The 20,312-nt window shown below is 42.0% G+C and overlaps 1 protein-coding gene across 1 annotated transcript in view; it reads left to right on the top strand.

The window, feature by feature from the left end:
* STON2 (stonin 2) overlaps positions 1-20,312 on the top strand; it is a 60,998-nt gene that overhangs the window by 35,874 nt on the left and 4,812 nt on the right. The window contains exon 4 of the mRNA XM_009319427.1: positions 15,332-17,167. Coding sequence (XP_009317702.1) covers positions 15,332-17,167 — 1,836 coding nt within the window. The remainder of the gene's footprint in view (positions 1-15,331; positions 17,168-20,312) is intronic.

The following is a 20,312-nucleotide window of genomic DNA, read 5'->3' as shown; positions in this document are numbered from 1 at the left end:
GTTTTAACTGTAGTGGAGAGAGGAGAAAAATAATTCTGGCTTCTCCTAAATGATAGCTCGTGAAGGAGGAGAGGGGGCATAATTAGGTTTTGCTGGGATTCGGTAATTGCTTCCTGATGCCTCATGAAACTATTTACAATGAGACTGGCTCGCCCACAGGACTGTGTGGCGCAGTTTTTACCCCAGCATAGTCAGGCTGCTGCCATCTGACAGCTGCTCAGATCCTATAATAAAAGAGTTGGGTTTCAATTTGCTTTATGGGTAAACCAATTTTCATATCCAAAATCACCAGCAGAGTTGACCCCAAGGAACAGTTTTGTTCACATCCCAGTTCAGAGAGCTCAAGCACGGATTTCGCCACGTGTCAAGCAGATATCTTGTTTTCTAGGGTTGCTCCCTTACGTTGCGGTGCGCCGATGATGGGGAAATTTGGGGGGGAGGATACTGCTGAGTTAGTAAATACAGGATTTAATCTTCCAAGCTGTCAGCATTTCTAGAGCATTAAAATTCTGGTTCAGATAAACACACTCCCTTCCAGTACAATCTCTTTCCTTGTCCCAAGCAGAAACGCGCTTTCATTAAGCCAGACCAAGAGCAGAATTCTCTGTCACGACTTCAAGCGCTCATATGCATGTTCCTTAATGAATCCTACAAGAAATGCCATTTCACGAGAGATGTTAAATTCAAAGCTTTCCATAAGGTGTACGTCCTTCTCCACGTGACTGGCCTTTTTGTTTCCACCATTTCACCTCGATGTGACCTAGTTGAGTGGTATGAATCTCTGAACTGGGGAGATGCAGCACAAAAGATTAGATCAGATCATGTTCCTAAGCCCCATTAGATATTTCATCTAGACTCGTTAACCTAGTAGAAGTCAGCCGATGGTACATTTTCATCTGACAGCTATTTCTGACACTTTATCTAAGTACTTTATCCACTGTACCCAAGTAAGCCAGTGGGCAAAAAAGTCCCCCGTCCCCCCCATTTCCATAATGTACTGAAACAATTCTGCAACATTGTCTCACGAAGAAAAAAATCTCTTTTCCTAGGAAGTGATCACGTTATTTCTTGAAACGTTCAAATATAACACTCACTAGTGAACTGAGGCAGTCATTCTTCTCCATAGCAGTGTTGTTCTTAGACAGCTCCTCTCAAATCTCCTGCAACAGTCAGTGCCACTATATAATAAGATATTGCTTTAGGGTACTTTAATTACCTGTTAAGTGTTTGTTGCCCATTCATTTCTTGAATGTCCATTTGATCTGTTTATAGGAATACATTAATAATTATTTTTTCATTTTATAGTCTGGGTACCTTTCTTTTCAAGCTCAATAAAGTCCTCATATTATCTTATTATCCCATGTTCCTCATTACTCTAATCCCTGTTGTTTCTTTCGGGCAGACCTCAGTTCTTTTAGGGCTCTTCTGCAAAATCTCACATGGCCCTTCAGAAAGCCTCGCTTTGTTTACAGGGCACAGCAGCTGTGGGGCCCCTGTTGTTTTCCTTCACATCGCTCACATTCAGTGCTCAGCTCTTGTCTCTCAGCCGCCACCAAACCAGCTGCACAGTTTGGTGATACAGGCAGTAAGGTTTCGTATCGTGTTGTCCATATTTTTTTCCTCCCCCCCTAATCTTGTCCTGTACCCTGAAGACCTGCTAGGTCTTGTCCACATTTCAAGAATGCGGAAGTTTATTTCCGTTTAGCTTTCGGTGGTGTATTTCATACAGGGATTGCCCTGACACTATCAGAGCTCCGTCCCATCCAGCCCCGGTACCCTGATTTCTAGTAACTGCTACCCCAGGACAGAAATTTTCACGATTCCTTGTTCATCACCTTTAAAGCTGGCAACTTATTCTCTCATGTATATCTGTGTGTGTGTATACACGTATATGGCAAGGGGCTCACTAACTGAGATGGCTGACATTTGGGGTCTCTTCTTTACTTCTCCACAGGATTATTTTAATTTTTTCCACTCTTTGTCTCTATCTTACAAAGAAGAAGAGATGACTTGGCAAAGCCACTAGCTGAATTCCTCCCCCTCTGCATCCCCATCAAAAGAATGGGGAGCATCATTTAGGGAAGAAAGAAGACATGCAGCTAAGACTAGGCAGAGATGGGGGAAGCTAAAACTTAACAGTAAGAGAAGAAGTCAGCGTGGCTGAGAAGTTATGCAGGACTAGCATGAGGGAATTTGGGCCCTGTACGCCCTGTGTTTTGCCCCCAGGCAGAATCATAGCTTGGAGGGAAGATGCCTGCTAGAGATGGGAAGACGGGAAGTTACAATTTCTGCAGAGAGGAAGGAAGCATGGTTTTCCTCTTCACTTCTCGCCACGGAGCGCTGTGATAACATCGTGAGTTATGTCTTTCCATTCTTCACGCGTGGGTCTCTTTTGGTCACACTCTCACATTTAACAGTGAGGCCCATGCCTTTCTGTTCGCTGTAATCACACCAGCATGGCCCAAGGGAGAGAGGAAGAAATGGCTTGTTGGATCATTTCTGTATGGCTGCTTCTGTGGAGTGACCCTGAATAATCCTGTGTACCGTGGTGGCTCCACACACATACAAAAAGGAAAAACAAAACTCCAAATGACATAAAAAAGATAACAGCCCAGTATTTGGTTCTGTTGATTTCCTGCAATTGTGAATAGCTGCACAACAGCTGGGCTTTTATGGTGGGAGCCTGGGCTGAAGGAAAAGGCTGCGCTAAGGGAGTCCCAGACCTGGAACAGATGAGCGTGGAAAGGGGGGAGCAGCCTCATCAATCAGAACAGTACGTCGTAAAACAAGCCATTCCCTCATAACAGCTTCCCGGGCTGGTCGGCAGCTGCCTTGAGGTTGGAGATGAGGTGCTGATAGCACCATGGGATGATAACAAGATTCTCAGGCTGGGTCAGAGGGCCTTAGAGCAGGAGCAGTTAACTAAAATGTAGTTAGATGAACATGCTGACAAGTTTTCTGTCTTCCGCCATCCTTGGGAGTCCTTTTGTTATGTGCATACAAAGGGTGAGCTGGGTCAGCTCCGTTAGTTTCCGAAGTTGGCTGAAGTTGTTGGTATGGCTGTGCTAGTCAGACTGGCAGGGCAGGCACGCTCTGCTGACACAGCTGTGCTGCTGGAAACACTCTCCAAGACAACCCTTGTAACATTATTATAGTTTTCCTGGACGGACAAAAACTGAGAACAGTCTTTAAGTGTCACCATAAAGGAGGCTAAAGTTAGGTTATCACCAGTGGGAATATTTCTTCTTACTATGTCCTGTCTCCCTAGATCATCTTGCTCAGCGTATATCCAAACCACATCTTTAAAGGCGTCAAGAGGTGAGAAACAGCAATGCAGCACCCTGACTCAACCCTGCAACTGCTTTAGTAAGGGCATAATACGGATTTTGAAGACAAAGTTTAAGTTTATTTCCAGAATAAAGTAGTGCCTACCTGACTGTAACAAGCATGTTTCAGTATCTATTGCAGCAAGACTCTGCTTTCCAAAGTCTAGGTAACTGGAAACTCCAGGGTTTTTCTCAGTATTTTCACTCAATGCAAAGCTTTTCTTGTTTGGGATCTCTGAGCAGCCCCATAGGCCCTACTTTTGTCATCCCAATTTCTACCTGAGCAAACACTTAGGTCTTTCAGGTGCACAGTTTAAAAGAACGGGTATAAGTAGTCCTCATGCCCTTACAGCGCAGGGTGAGGAGCAACCCCATGCTCACCTTACACTCCTGGAAAAAATCCCAAATCTCTATTCATTTTATAAATGTTCTCCAGCCCACTTTATCACTCGATCTCGGTGTCTCAGGCCTTTCTTTGTCCCAGTCCTTGCTGCCTGCCTGAAGAAAAATCAGGCATGAAAGACACTGTTTTTTCTAACAAAATAATAGGGGTATTTTCTGTATTTTTTTTAATAAGAATGTGTCTGCCAGATCATAATTTTGTGTTGCAACATTGTGCAAGGCAGATGCATTAAAAATAACTGTATTTTAAATCATTAATTCATATGATAGTTTCCATTGAGAGCTGGTAAGAGATATTCCTTCTATCCATCGTCAGTTTTCCCCCCAATTAATATGAGGTCAATCTTGGCAGAGGGAGCCGTGCGGTACACACTCTCCCTTTCACAGTATTTGTCATACTTATATCTCAGGAGAGAGTACTGCTGACTGGTACTAGAGGCCTTTTTAGCTCACCTCCAGTATTTTTAGTGGAATCCTTCTTGCTTGTAAATAATGTGGACAGTGCTCTGTTTCTCAGTGTTTGGGAGGAACAAACGGTAAGAAGCAAATTCCCAGCATTTCTGCTTGCAGTTCACGGCCAGTCCTGTACTTAAGCATCCAGTCTTAGCTGTTTACTGCAGCTCCTCCACCTTTCTATTTGTTCTCATCCAGATATACCTACTTGCAAGCAGCCAGTACACACGGAAATTCCTTGGCACACATGAGTTACGTTTTGCTCAGCCAAGGGCCACAGCTTCTACTGTCTCAAATTATTTTATTCCCTACAGGAGCTCCCTTGCTTCATCCATTCATCCTGCATGGTCCCTAGAAAGCCCACAAGTTTTCACATGACTTATGATAGCCTGTTCATCAAACACACTTGACAACAACCATTAACACTTCCATTACATCAGTATTTTTGCTTTGCTACAGGGAGAAGACTTGTGGAACGGAGGGCATAAATTGCTAGCTGAAGGTCACGTAGTTCGGATTAGCACCTAGGCCTTTTGCAGCCCATTCCTATGTCATATCCTTGGCATCATGCTGCTTCTCAAGCACCTGTAATTATCATTATTTGTTGAGGGTGGGGCTGTTGCTTTGGCAGGTGCATCCTCAGCAACGTCTGATATGGGTCAGGCATTACACGTAGATCAGGCTGTCCTTTCTGTTTTCTCACACTATTTCCAGCTAGTTTCCTTCAGTCCTTTGCATTATGTGTCAAAAATCCCTCCAGGAATTAAAAAAAAAAAACAAAACTTTACCTACACAGGGCTTTGCTGTAGCTCCTCTCACCTTTGCATTGAGCACCTCACTTGTTAGTTCATAAAATTTCACTGTAGCCTGGAGCTCCCACGTGCTTTGAGTCAAGAAGGACTGGCCAAACTGGCTACCCTCATGTAGTTACATGGTCTTCTCTGCACTTTAAACAGAAAATGTTTGCGTGACAAGCTACAGGGGGGAAAATATTAGCATAAGCTTCAGGCAAAAGTGGAGCACTGTTAACTTCCATCATTTATAAGTATGTATCAGCTGTGTTGTCTATGGAACAAATCTGTCTTTACTGTTAACCAGGTAACTAAATTATTAAAATATGTAGCTGAAGTTGAAGTTTCCACCGAGCCTTACATTAGAAATTGGCAAATGAGTCTTTGGATTTTTTGAAATAACAGCAGTGGCATAACTTGTAAATCATTTTGATATTGCTCAGGGTAAAGGTAGTACAAATATGAGATTACCTCTTGCCCGGATAACCTGAGATATGCAGACAAATCTGGCAGACAGGATGTGAGCTGCTGACTTGATATGATATAAAACTTGATCCTGGGAAATGCCTTGGGTGCAGGAATGAGGAAGTTAGTGCTACTATTTTTAAATGTTGTGGGGAGCCAGAAGTGTTGGGCAATAGTGCGTTTTGAAGATGTAAAATGACAAATGTCTGTTTTTTCTCCTCTTTCCCCAATGACTTTTTTCTCTGTGGTGTAGAGGTTTAAATCTTTTTCTATCAATATAAATTTTAATTTTGTACCTTTTTATGTCAGTCATCAAGCAAAACACACTACTTCTCTCCCTGATATACCTTGTCCTGCCTCCTCCTAAATGATGTGCACATATGGACATCAGTGTTTATTTTTGTAAGCAGTGAATTGAGCACCGGTACAGGCTTATTTGACATCCCTGTGTACTGACTTGCCTTTTTTTGCTACAGAATCAGCACAAGACTGAGCAGATAGTTGGGGTGATGTTGGCTTCAGTCATGCAGGAACTGCCCACCTAGGAATCAGAGATCAGCCAATTATTTTGCACCAACTACCAAGTCGTCATCAGCTGGTGTTACCATTTGTGGTCACTACCAGTACAGTTTCTGAATTGATGGACTGGCAATAGCAAACCCAGACTGTTTCAGACATCTAACGCACATGATGGTCTCCTGCTTTCAATTTTCCTATGGCTATGGGAACATTTCTCGCATTTATTCAACAGAGTCAGACCCCCATGCTTATGCAATACTGCAGCTGCCTTTTGGATCCATAACTTGATGCGTGAGGCCACAGTGTGTTGCTTTGCAGTCAAAGGTTATGCCGCTTAATGGGACCCCAAACTCTGAGAGGATCCGCTAGCTGGCACATTGCCACCTGCAGTCTGGCATTGCAAATGTCGGGCTTATTCCACATGGTACTACCTCAAGCACTGCAGACAAAACTTAAGAGGTCTGCAAGCCTCTGTATTTTGCTACCAGTCCATTACATATTGCTTGTAAAATTATGACATAATGAAGTAGCGTATTGTCTGTGTATGAGAGATTTATGTAACTGCTCTTTGCAAAAGAGAGCTTGTTCAATGCATGTTAGTATCGGCTCTTCCAAGATGGAGTGGGCTTGTCTTTGCATTTGTAGGCTTGGCTACAGGTTTATTCTGCTTGCCAAATATCATGAACTTCCTGAAACATCCTGGGCTAGCAGCAGCATTTCTCTTTCCTTATTTGCTCTCAGAATATTTCTTCACAAGCTCCGTGGTCTCGTCTCAGTGGCAGTTCCACTATTGAAGGATATGCTTTATGTACTGCTGATTAAAATCAGAGGGCGGCAGACCTCTGTGGGTAGAAGCAAAGTCCAAAGTACATTTAGAGGCAAACTGACTTCGTTTGTCTTAGCCAATGTACTTTGAAAGGAACTGCTTTTGAAAAATGTCATGCACGTGTCTTCTGTTGTTCTCATTTGCTCCTTGTTCTCCTTCTGGATAAAAAGATGAAGCAGAGGGATTCGTTCTTCTCCAGAGAACCTGTCACTCTCATATCGATCCCTCTGCTGGAACAGGTTCAGCTTTGTATTTCCCAGCTCTGCTCTGTCCCCTCTCACACAGGCTTTGTCTAGCCTAGCCAAACTGGGAGCGTAGGTACTCCACTGGTAGTAATAATGACTAAGGCTGAGGTAGTCATAGTCTTGGTAACCTCTGGACTGAGCACACCTTGCTGAGAACAAAGTTAGATGACATAGTGGTAAAAATATGTCTGTTGTATCTATGCTATGTCTTCAGGGATGGAAACGAAGTCGCTTTGTAGTGAATCATGTAGGTATGCTTAGTTGCTAAGATGTTTACTTTATGAGTATATTATGTTTGTTTAATAGAATTAAGTTCTAAGGAAAAAAAAGCCGGTTTTAATGCTTTCTCCACCACTTACGTGAGTTCTGTTCACAACTTGGCTCAAATGATTCCTAATTATAAAACAATAGTATTATGTCACATATATATTGTGAATTCTTTGAACAGGCATAGTCTTGTCTAAATCTTGTAAAAATCTTGAAGACTTCCTCTAATTATATCAGTCTTAATGTACCACCTTCTGGCCAGCTAATGGAAGCACACAAACTGATCTTTAGGAAAAACATGCTTTCTAGATCTGTGACTCTCAAATGGGTTTAAATCAAAAAGCCTTCTTTTCTGTAATAGTTTTGGGACCCATTCACTACCATTGTTTAACACGTAAGAGAAGAACTCCACTTTTTATAAGTATGTTACAAGAACAAAACTTATTTACTTCAATTTCTTTCTAAATAGCCTTCTATACTGAAAAAAAATAAAAGCAAGCTGGGTTTAAATGATAAATAATGCTTTTTCTTAGAGTACCTAATGTCTTCTAGCTATAGCTAGGAGAGTTTTCTTTTCTTTTGAAGTTCCTTACTGCCTCGAACTTATTGCCACGTAATTCCTACCTGATGTGAAGATCTAACAGTTTCTTCAAGACACTAACAACCTTATCCATGACTTGCATGAACTATGTCTAATTTGGTATCTGCTGTTCAAATGATAAATTAGTATTAATTGGAGACCCAGGCATACAGGCGCTTATATTTCAAAGCTATATATCTATATTTGCTGCAATGTTTTGGTGATTTCTGGATAGGTTGTGTTTGTTCTTGAATGTAATTCTGTCTAAGAGTGTTAGTACACTAACTTCTAAGTGTTTACAGACTAAAACCTAAACAGTATATTTGGAAAGCATGTTTTCTGAATATGGACATCTGCTATAGGAATCTAATTTACCAGTTTTGTGCACGAGGTGCGTTACAGATGCTTGGTTTTGTTTTAAGACTAGCCAGATCCATTCTGATTGCCTAACCTACTGCACAGTACAGACTGTAGCACATGTAAGAAACTTTTACAAAACTATAGTTATAGCTGAGAGCAGATGGCATAGCTGAGATCTGTACAAGGAAAAGGAGAGTTAACTGTACATAGATTATGAGTTGCTGAAATATTGTTTCAATTATTCCATATCACATCTGAAATTGTTTTTTTCATAAGCCAGAGTTTTAACTACTCAATAAACATAGCACAGTAAAAATATTGAGTATTTTTAAATTAAATCATGCAGGAAAGTTCTAAGTTGCAAACTGATTTTGTTATGTTGAACATTTTCTTTACTCAAGGAATAATGACAGGGCTCTGACTGAATTTCAGGCTTCATTTAATTAGTTTCTCCAATTGAATAAAGAAAAACAGAGGAGCAGAAAACAGGTAAGACAAAAAAAGGCACTCAGGTAGTATCATACATAGCTGGTTGCAATGAAACTTCCAGCTGCAACTACCACTGTTCTTATGGGTACTCTGATACCAATTTCTTAATGGTTAGGTCAGGCTCGGTTGGGAAGATGTTCTTTTCCCTCGCCGAGCAGCAAGAGGCAATGTCAGTGAAGGAGGCACAAGGCAAATAATTTAGGGCAATGAAGCACGGCGAGAACCAATGCCTGAAATGCAGTAATCCTACCTTGTCATAAATACATATGTTTGTGTAGCTGTAGAATAATAAGAAAATGTCAAAACATCAACAAAGTCCACAAAAACTTCTAGGGTCCTTTAGCATAGTACATGGAGGACAGTCCTTTTCAACAGTTTTCTTGCAGTACGAGGGCTGCTGCAATCTAGCTGTGAGAGGCTGAGTCATAATTTGCTTGTATTTCATCTTCAGTTTAGTATCTGCATGATGGCTTCCATTTAAAATGAAATATAGCAGTTCTTATAAAGATTAGAGACTCGTGGGGATAAATTAATTGAACATAGATGGAATTCACTGTGTTTTAAATAGAGCTGGAAGCTCTGTGATATAGCTTCTTTGTATCTTCAGATGACTTAACTTCTTTTGACAATTATACTTCTTTTGGGACCTGTGATGAATTTGCAATAGTTAACCAAGCAACAGGAATCATATTTAAGTAGTCATTAACCCACTGCTGGAAACAGACTATTTAGTACTTCAGATTAGAACTACTGCAGATTTGGGATAAAACTACACTAGGTTTAATCAGGCCACTGATTTACATGGCCTGAATTTAGACACCCAAGTTCAAAGGGATGTAGTAATAGAATATGACAGAGTATGATGAACTCAAAAGTTATCTAAGGATGAATCCAGTCAACATGATCTGAGAAGCCTGTCAGGTGAGAGGAGGAGAAGGGATAAGAAAGGGAACCGTAGAGATCAGGTCTGTGACTTCAGTCTTTCATCTTGCACCTTCTCCTGCTGGTTACTTAAGTCTGTGATGATTTTGAAATGTCTCTTAGCTGTGCCATAAAGTATGAAGTTAAAGTCATAACTTTTGTATTAACAGTTCAACGCGCTGGAGAACTAGATTGCTGTTAGATTTTGCTATGTGGTGTGTTCAGCAGCAGGAGTGGAGGGCAAGGACTGTGTGACCAGTCATCTCTTCCACATGTCAGATCTTGCATAGACACTCAAAATCTGCAGTAATGCTTACAGATGTACCTTTCAGCCTGTTGGGTGTTGGTGCTCAAGGGGTTTGAGGCTTTCCAGCCCCTCCCCATAATCCTCTTGCAAGGAGGCAGGGTAATTGCCTCTTCTTCTGTCTCCAAAGTCTATTCTGAAGCTCATGGGAAGAGTGTGTCCTGCAAGCTGGGAGAAGACACTTCTAGGTATTCCCTTAATGTTACCATACGCTGATTGATAGCATAGGTACCCAGGAAGCACGTGGACGTAGTAATTGTTATCCTCACAGGGATATCCTCTGTGCAAAACAAGCAGGTAGTAACTTCCCATAGACAAGAAGCTTTCTGTGCTTTGAGTTGCAGATTCTTGCAACTGATTTCCATGGGACTTTTCTACTGTAGCTTTGTTTAGCTAGAGAAAGTTAACACTGATGTCTGCAGCAGTAACACATTTGACCTTCCACCATTAACAGAGCTGTGGTAAACAGGAAAGCTTAGGAAAACAGGCCTGGCTTCATGGCTTGTACCAGACTTGAAACTCTTTGCAAGTGCATAGATACAACAGAAATATTCATTGAATCACTTTATAGGTTTATATCCAACTCTGTCACATTTACACACTTATACTGTGTTCTGTGAGAGTCCTAGAAACACACTGGATACTGTAGTGCAGAGGAACGATCAGTGTTCCACATTTAACACTCTTATAGTCAAAAATTACAAAAAGTGGAAGAGAACCAGAAGCTGCGAGAGTGAAAGTGATGAGGCGTTTTCCTCAGTGCCACATAGCAGGTCAGTGGCCAGGCTGGAAATAGGAGTCTGGTTATATCAGTTCAGAACAATAGCCCACTTGCTTTAAACTACGCTATCTGTCTTGGGAGGATCAGAAACATGACGGACCACCAAAAAAAAAGTGTGCAGACACAGTTGTTGTGACTTGGATATGGAAAAGAAATGCAAGGAAATGACCAGATATGGACATCACAGAAGTATATGAAAGTATAACCTTTGTGATGGAGAGATAACCGCACGACAACCTAGTTCATGATTTCTCCCAGATTCTGTCTGTCTGCGCTTTCTGCTTTTCTATCATTGCTTATGAATAGAGACACTACAGGTTTTGTAACTGGCATCCTCTTGACCTGGCTGATCTTTAAAGGCCAAGTCTGAAGCATTACCTGCCTGTATATCAATGTCTGGTGCATCCTAGAATAGATCCAGCTATGCCAACAGAAAACTTAGCAATACTTACTTTGAAGGACTGGTGTTGGCTACATCAAGGAAGCGAGTACCCCATTGGAAGGTGTGACTACATTAAGGCTATGCCTGTACTACAGACTGAAGCGTAAAGTAGAGCTTTTTGAAGTAAATGTAAATTCATATATTCAGGTAACAGAAACAGGCACGCCATGAAGCCCTGAGCTAATTTCTGTCAAGAGGCAAAATAGATGAGTACTCAGAAATTTCAAAATCCAGGCTTTTGCTCAGGTCCATTTCTTAATGTTGTTATCTGCCTTTCTTTTTGAAAGGTGTGTAACACTCTCAGATCTTCTTCCTACTTCTGTGGCACAGTTTCGGTCATGAACAGTTTGCAATATCAATGTCCTTTAGCAGCTGGATGGCTGCCTTTCCCCCAGGCATAAGTAACATGATATTACCCGGTGGTTGTGGCCAAAATGGTTTAAACAGAAAAATGAAAAGATGAAACAATAAAGAGAACCAAAGCCTTCTTTCCTTGTAGTGAGTCACAAGGCTGATCATAGTGAGATGTTCTACATCCATTATAACATAATACTGTTTACCAGTTTATCATACCAAAATTATTAACCCTTTTGCTACTGAACACTTGTAAAGCCAACAAAACATTAAGAAGCCTGTGGATAGAAAAAAAAACAAACAACTTACAATGCAGGTTGGCACTTTATTGTTCACCAGGGACTTAAGCTTCCAAATTATTTAATGGCTTGGTAATGATGTTCAGGCACGTATGTAGTAAGGTATGGCTAGTGCTGGTTGCAGGCACCACTTATGTGGGGGAATGAATGGAGAGCTGCATAGTTGCGTGGGCAGCCTGAGGCTGCTTGCCCCAGAGCTCTCATGTTCTGGGAAAGGAGACAGAGCTACTGTCCCCTTCACCTCCTTGGTAAATCTGCTCCTGTGTTTTGTAGCTGGCTGGAGCAACCTGTCGGGTTGGAATCTGGCAAGGTCAGACAATTAAAACATTTTAATTTTGCAAAGTAAACACCTATCAAAGTCATTTGCTTAGGAAAGCAAAGGTCAGGAAGGAAAAAAAAGTGTTTTGTTTTAATCACTTCTTCCTTTTTTCATGCAGATCTAGTCTTTCTCAGTCAGGAGTCACTCCGGGTTGAAGATTGTCCGCACCCCATCAGCAAGTGACTGTTTTGATTTATTTTTTAGGAAGGAATTTTGAAAACAGTTATGAAAGCAAGAAGTAAAATAATGAACTTAATGTTCATCTGAGGAATCGCTTTCTTAAGTGTCCTCTTCCAGACCTACTGGGGTGCTGCCAAATTGAAGGACATTCACATTTTAAACTTTATCACCCATGTTCAGGAACTCGTCAAAAGTCAAGAAGGGAAAAATCTCAAGTCATTGTCTAAGCCATCCTCTAGATTTTTCACCATGCTGTATTTGCCTTTGCAGCAGAGGTGCTAATATTTCTCTTGGGATATACACACTATTTCATCTAGTTCTCAGGAACTTTCTTTGGATGCTTAGCTGCATTAGCATATTGTTATTTTCATCCTCCCTGCTATTAGTCATTCTCTTACAGACAAAGCTAAAAACCTGTCTTTTCTAGAACCACCTCTGTATTCTTCAAATATTTGTAAACCCAACCATATGGTTCTTTGGCAGCAGAACGTACTTTTGATTTTAGTTTGGGAAAGAAAGATTATTTCACTTCCCAGATTTGACACTTCCACATATCAAATCAAATAACAGTTTATTGATTTTTCTAGAAAATAAAATTACACAAATACTTACATGTACAAAGCCATCTTCTCTTAATGTTTCTTCTGTATCTGTGGGCATCTGGATCAAATAAGCAATTTATTTTATAAAACTTGTTCAGTTTAGAAAGAAATTTTGTCAGGTGATTTCTGTGTGTTTTTCACATGGACTCTCAAGGAGGTCTTCTCATCTGCCTCTCTCAAACTTACCAGAAGTATTGATACTTTATTTGTGGAATCATATTTGGTTTCTGCAGTTCAAAAGCTAAGATACAGGAAAGGGGAAAATTATAATTGCAGATGGCGAAGAGGTGGTACGCTCTTAAGAAACCCTGATCTTATCAACACAGGACTTTTAGAAGTCCTAAAAGAAATGGGTAATGTTTTGCCAGAAATACCATAAAAACAGAGACTTTTATCACATTTTTCCATTGCCTTTGCTTTGCTTCAGAGGATTACACGCTTGCTAACCAACAGTGGAAAGGCATGAGACAACATAGAAGGTATTCGTGTGGACCTGAGGATCAGAACGTCGTCACATTATTCCTGTTGGGTTTTTTATTACTTTCTCACTTAGGGTGTTGTTGTGGATGATAATCAGTTGGCTTGTTGGTTTTTTTTCCCCACAAATCTGTTTATAGTCTTGTGGCAAAACTTAACAGATAAAGGACCGACCACTGTACCCAGTGGTGCAACCGGTAGCAGGGACTACAGAGAGGCATTGTGCAAAGCTGGGAGTGAAAGGGCAGGGTAGAGAAGAAAATCTGAGAAATTGAGATAGTGGCACTTCTTTTCAAATACACTTTGAAATGCGTGGATAGTCTGTAAAAGCTATCTGTTCTTGTTTTTGCTTTGTTATTATTGTGGCCTGAAAAACAAATGGGTATCATTCTGCTTCACATATAATTCTCAATTACAATAACCCTTAGAACTTGCACGATGTGTTTTGTCCTTAGATCAAAAGGTTGGGTGAAATTCCATACAGCTGGGCTGAGGGGCCCAGAAAATCAAGTTACCCAAGACATTATAATGAGCTAATGGCAGAACTTTGGCTAACATGAATATTCTCTGTTTTATATTCTAAATGGTAACTGGAATAAAAATTCAAATTGTCTATTATGGTTGAGGCAGAATGGAAATGAAGCTCATCTTTTTGGGGAACTGGTAGCAGTTTAAATATTGACTTAAAATAGTTTGTTGTTGTTGTTGTTGTTGTTAACGTTGTAAAATATGCTCACATCACAGGTGTACAGCCATACCAAAGTGCTACATTTTACACTCACTTTTCTGCTTGTACTGAAGAACAGTGACTTGTGTAAAACATCGAATCTATAGATTTATCAGAAACAAAAAGCACAAATGCTAGCACTGCTGTATTGTATGTAGAACAAACCCATGGTGCAGATGCAGAGTATAATTTTATGCTGGCTGCTCATTTTGAGGAGCACTCTGATTCATTAGCCCAGTGGGAAAAAAATGGGAAGAAAACCCTTTAATTTCTGAACTCTGAGAATTTATGCTCATTTTGGAAAACACCGTATTAACACTGCCACTATCTCCTCCAGATAGAGCTGGGATTGAAATAGCACAGTATTATGCAGGCTTCTGGGAAGTGTCTTGGGAGAGCCTGAGACTAGGAAAATAGCTGTCATAGGTGCCGTGTCCTGACAGAGGATGAGGACAGCTTCCACAATACAAGTCAAAAATAGGTTTTTACTTATCCTAACACACATCCCTAAATCACAGCTTCACCAAGAGATTTTTCACTGGGTAAGCCGCAGGGTCTCTTTGCTGAACACATCCTGGGCAAAAATGTCACCTAGGCACCTTTTATGGTGTCTTCACCATATCCCCATGTGCTTTTGTGATAACAGCAAATGTGCAGACAAATATCTGGGGACAGAGTGGAGAAGTGCTCTTCCTCAATGTTCTTTCCCTCTCCCTGCTGGATTCTTCTGTAGAGCGAAGGGTATGGGGACAGAAAGGAAAAAAATGAGAACACAGGAGAGAGGGAACAAAATGGGCAAATGACAGAAGATAGGTGGACAGAAGAAATGCAGCCTGAAAGTTTAGAGAGGGAAGCTTTAAAAAATCACTACAACATGTAGGCTAAGGGGTTTTTTTAGGTCATTATGTTTGAATGAGAGCAATACAATCATTGCTGTCATTCCTTTCATATGTCTCCCTGCATTCCTTTTCTGTGTTCAACTGTCCATTTAAAACTGGCTGAATCTATTCCCTCATTAATTCTTTCCAGACTCTTCAGCATTTTAGCCAAGTCTTTTGATTATCTTTCTTGCCCAGCATATGAATAGACCTTTTTTGAGCATGCAAACTATTGTGCTGACTGTGGTTTTCTTTTAGTGGAAAGAACTAGGTAACTTCAGAATAATTAGCTGAAATTTCCTCCCCTCCCCTCTTTTTTTAAAGACAATTCCTCGTCTCTCCAGGAAGATGAAGAGGTAGATATGGAGGCTGTCAACTGGCAGCTGAACACCACCTCCATGAATGGGCATTCATCTACCCCAACCACAGTTCGCTTTCCCAGCTGGGTGACTTTTGATGACAATGAAGTCAGTTTTTCACCGCAGAACCTTTCTCCCTTGAAAACAGACACCCCACCTGCAGAAACACAGACTCCAGATGTTAACTTTAACCTCACTACATCTTTTAAGAAAAGAGAACGTCCTAAAAGCACATTAGGTGACCTCTCCAAAATTCAAAAACTAGATCTCTCCTCTTTAACCAAGTTGCCTTCTGTTGAAACACCACCATGGAGTGCTACTAATCCCTTCCTGGATGAATCTCTGCAAGATGTCCAACCCTCACCCATCAATCCATTCAGCTCATTCTTCGAGGAGCGAGACAGGCGTTCCAAAAGTTCTTCTGTCTCCAGTGCTCCAGGCAAAAGCCAAAGAGACTCTCTCATTGTTCTCCATCAAAAGCCTGATACCATCAGTTTCCATGAGGCAAACAAAAGTGTAACCCACACAGATGCTGTAGAGCAGCTCAAACAACTCCAGATTGGAGATCCAGATCATGTGAGCAGCCCTACCTTGCCTGATGATGACCCCATGATGCCATATGATCTGGATGCAGCCTTATTTAACCTGACACCAGCTCAGCCAAAGGATGGATGGCCAATGATGCTCAGGATCCCAGAGAAGAAGAACATTATGTCATCCAGGCACTGGGGACCAATATACGTCAAGCTGACTGGCAGTGGATGTATACAGCTTTTTTATGAGAAAGGACTGGAGAAGCCTTTCCGGGAATTCAAACTTGAAATCAATCATGAGATTTCAGAGCGCAAACTCCAGAACTATGATGAGAACGGAAGGATACACAGTGTGCGGTTGGACCGCACAACCTACAAGGAGAAAAAGAAGTATCAGCCTAAGCCAGCCATTGCTCACACAGCAGAGAGAGAGCAAATTATCAAGCTTGGGACTACAGATTATGAAGACTTCCTTAGCTTCATCAGTGCTGTGCAAGACACACTGATGAACTTGCCAGCCTCATCAACAGATTTGAGCACAGTGGGACTAAACTATCAAGAAGAAGAAATCACGGTTGATGTCAGGGATGAGTTTCATGGCATCTTGGCCAAAGGAGACAGCGTGATTCTCCAGCACAGTGTGCTGACCCATATCTATGTTCTCAGCTTCCTTTCTGGCCTAGCAGAATGCAGGCTGGGCCTTAATGATATCCTGATCAAAGGGAATGAAATAGTTGCAAGGCAGGATATTATGCCCACTACCACCACTAAGTGGATTAAACTGTACAGCTGTCGGTTCCATTCATGTGTGGATGAGGATATGTTTAATAACTCCCGTATTATCCTGTTCAACCCCTTGGATGCCTGCCGGTTTGAACTGATGCGATTCAGAACTGTCTTTGCTGAGAAAACTTTGCCTTTTACTCTGAGGACAGCTGCCAGCATCAATGGTGCTGAGGTAGAGGTGCAGAGCTGGCTGATGATGTCCACTGGGTTCTCTTCCAACCGTGACCCTTTAACTCAGGTCCCCTGTGAAAATGTGATGATCCGCTACCCAGTGCCAAATGAGTGGGTGAAGAACTTCCGCAGGGAGAGCGTCCTGGGGGAGAAATCTTTGAAAGCCAAGGTGAACAAGGGGGCCACTTTTGGATCAACCAGTCTGTCTGGTTCTGAGCCAGTAATGAGAGTAACTTTGGGAACTGCCAAATATGAGCATGCCTTTAATTCCATCGTATGGAGGATAAACCGACTGCCTGACAAAAACTCAGGTGAGTGGTGTGTACCATCTCTGCAGGAGTAAATTAAAAGGAGTTACGTATTTTGGAAGATAGGGAATACTAGGTTTACTTGGTGAGGGATAAATCATCCTCTGTAGTATACCAAAGACATCAGTTAGTTGCATGAAGCATTTATCTGACCCTTCATTGCAGTAGTTTTACGTATCCTAAAAACATTGCTAATGACAAAAACGGGTTTAGGTTTTCCGGATGCAAAAATATGCCTTCTGTCCCTGCTTTTATGAGTACCTTATGGGACTTAGGCATCAAACATCTCTTGTGTGCTTAGCACTGTTACTGGAAGCAGGGCTTTTTCAGGTAACTTGCAAAGGCAAGATACTATGCTACAGGGCTGAAAGACAGGACCAGATAAACTGCTGTAGTTCCAGCACATGTGATTTCTTTTCCAGGCATTGTCAAGCATACTGGGCCAGTGCTATATATTTCAACGCGTATACCACAGCTAATGCCTACAAAATGTCTGGAATGGGGTTTGTAAGAGGACAGAAGATAGTGTGCAACCATTAAAAAAAAAAAATTTCCAAACACCAGTTTGTGGCTATGTTTCTGTAATCAGTGCAGACAGGTAAATACTGCTTAAACCTGAAGAGAGAATACCAACATAAAACCCACAAGTCTTTGTATTTCCAGTAACATGTTCATAATTAAACATTCAAATAATACAAGCAAGCTACTGTTCCCTTTGGCCATCGCTGCCAGTCATTCCACTTCCTGCCTTTCATCCATGGTGTGCAATAAAGCTAGACAACTCAGGTTTATTTTTATTCATAGTGAATTCTACTTCTTGATTTCTCTGATCTAGACTAGCTTTTTACAAACGAGATGCACTCTTTAGTATTAATGCTGTAGTAATGCAGCTGGGTGACTGGGTGTGGTTCCATATTCAGTGTTCCCTGAAAGTTCAGTGTTGTACCAGATTTGGCACTTTCTAAGGACATATGTTTTTCCTGAGTTTGAGCTATAGTGTCAGCAAAACAGTGATCCAAGTCTTCTAATCTTTTGGATCACATTTCAGCCCAAGTACGCCAGCTTGCACCATAGGTTACAAATTTGGAAGGGTATCACTGACAAAAGTGAAGGCTCCGTGTTTTCTGTAGTGCGAGGCACAAGAAGAGTGAACTTGGGAACTCAAGAGAAATACCGCAATGAAAAATTAATCTCAGGCTGTTTATGAGCAATAACATGCTTGTGAGGAAAATCTCACTATGCCATCTGCGTGAGCTCTGGGAACGAGATGCTGTGAAATTGGGCCTTCTGTGGCATCTTCTCTCCAAAGATCTCCGTATACCATACAGACATTACAGCTGGGGAAACGAAAGCCCCCAAACATTAACACAATCACTGAACATGCCGGCAGCAAACCAGGAGAAGAGGCAGAACTCCTGGCTTTACTGCCTCCTGAGAGATGATGCTCCCTTACCCATCGCAACTTTGAGGGAGAGGTTGATCTATGTCTCCTGTTTCCTTGATCTCGTCTCTCCCAGTGTGAGGCTTTATTACATATACCCCGTGTCAGGGGGAAATGCATCACAGACTTGGCACTGCTGTTGGAGCCCTGCCACAGAGCGTCGATCCATCAGTGTCACTGTGCAGAATGCAGGGCAGTTAGTATTTGTTTACATCCTGAGAGGAAGAGAGTGTCCTCACCCCTCCAGTCAGGTCAGATGTAATTTCAGGGAAAGGAAAGGCCTTGCAAGCACTGCCTTGGCCAGGACACATGAGGTACGTGAGAGAGAGGAAATCCCAAAGTGATGACAGGGCAGGCCAAGTGTAGTTTAAATCTGACCTTGCCTCTTAAGGACTATTTACATTTCTTGACAGTACTTGTCCCATGGTTTTCCTTACTCAAAGTATATGGCAAACAAAGAGGGATATAAATGGTACCCAAAAGCATTGATTCCCACTCCTTCTTAGCTTTGCCTGATGGACCACATACACTTCTGACCACGTGATACTGATGTGTGGTCTACTCCCAGCCTTGTGCATGCTTGGCTGTATCTAGCCCTGCCCACAAGTCATATAATAACTCACCTCCACCTATCTGCCGAAGTCCCTATAAATGATGCAGTTCTCAAGCACTAAATACAAAAACATTCCTGCCTCGCACTTCATGCTCTCTTACTGTGGCACCTGCAACTCACCCCTAACAGCACTCTGGGTCCTCTACTAATGAACTCCTGTGGTGTCTGAGACTCCAGAGCAGAAGAGAGGTGGTGGCATCACACTGCAGCTGGTGAGCAATGCTGCACGTAGCCACGGTCTCCAGCTCCACCCTGCCTCCAGAGGCCACACAACCTGTCCACACGACCTGGGGCCTATGCATTGCATGACTCCCTCCAGCACACATGCCTATCTGCCAGCCCCGAATGCCTATCAAAGAAGTACATACGTAGGCATAGACTTACTGTGAGACCCTTTGTTCATCCACGTTGTGTGCTCTGACACATCAGTCCCTTGCAAACGCGATCCCAGGAACTGCAGAGGTCTCCAGGTAGCCACTTGGACCTCTTGTGCTTCACTCCATTCCCCGAATGCAGACTGGTGCAGGCTCTGTGTAGATGTGAGGCATATGACACCATCAGCCCTGCCTGTGGCCTGACGGCCAGTACCACAGCCCCGCGGGGAAGGAGAGCCGGTCCCTCCCGAAGCTCACTGCTGGCATTCAGGTTGTAGTATCCTAGCACCCAAATCATTAAGAATTATTTCTGCAGCTTCGCTGGCTTATCCACGTTTTCTCTTTGTGCTTTCTAATGGGATGGGTCCCTTTGCACTCTCACTATAGGAACTCGTTATCAGCATGGTCTGTATTATTTTGTAGCCAAGTGTCTGCCTGTGACTAGACATTGAAAAGCATATGACAAATGAAGGACTGTGTGTACTCTGGCTATGATTTGACCTAAGAAAAAAATACAGACTGAATTCTACCAAGCACATTGCTGAAATCCTTTCCAAAACAGCTTGTTACACTTTATTGCCCTTCTCATATTCACAATTAACATGATCAAAGCAGTTGATAAAGAAAGCCTATTTACAGGCTCTGCAGAGCTTCAGTTGCAGCTGGCTGGGCTCCACATGTTTGATTTTTTTTAATCCACCAGCAGAACATTAGGAAAAT

This window comes from Pygoscelis adeliae, unplaced genomic scaffold (genome assembly GCF_000699105.1).
Source record: "Pygoscelis adeliae isolate BGI_AS28 unplaced genomic scaffold, ASM69910v1 Scaffold71, whole genome shotgun sequence".
Lineage (NCBI taxonomy): Eukaryota > Metazoa > Chordata > Aves > Sphenisciformes > Spheniscidae > Pygoscelis > Pygoscelis adeliae.
Note: the sequence above shows the minus strand (reverse complement) of the source record. Positions and strands in the feature narration are given on the sequence as shown.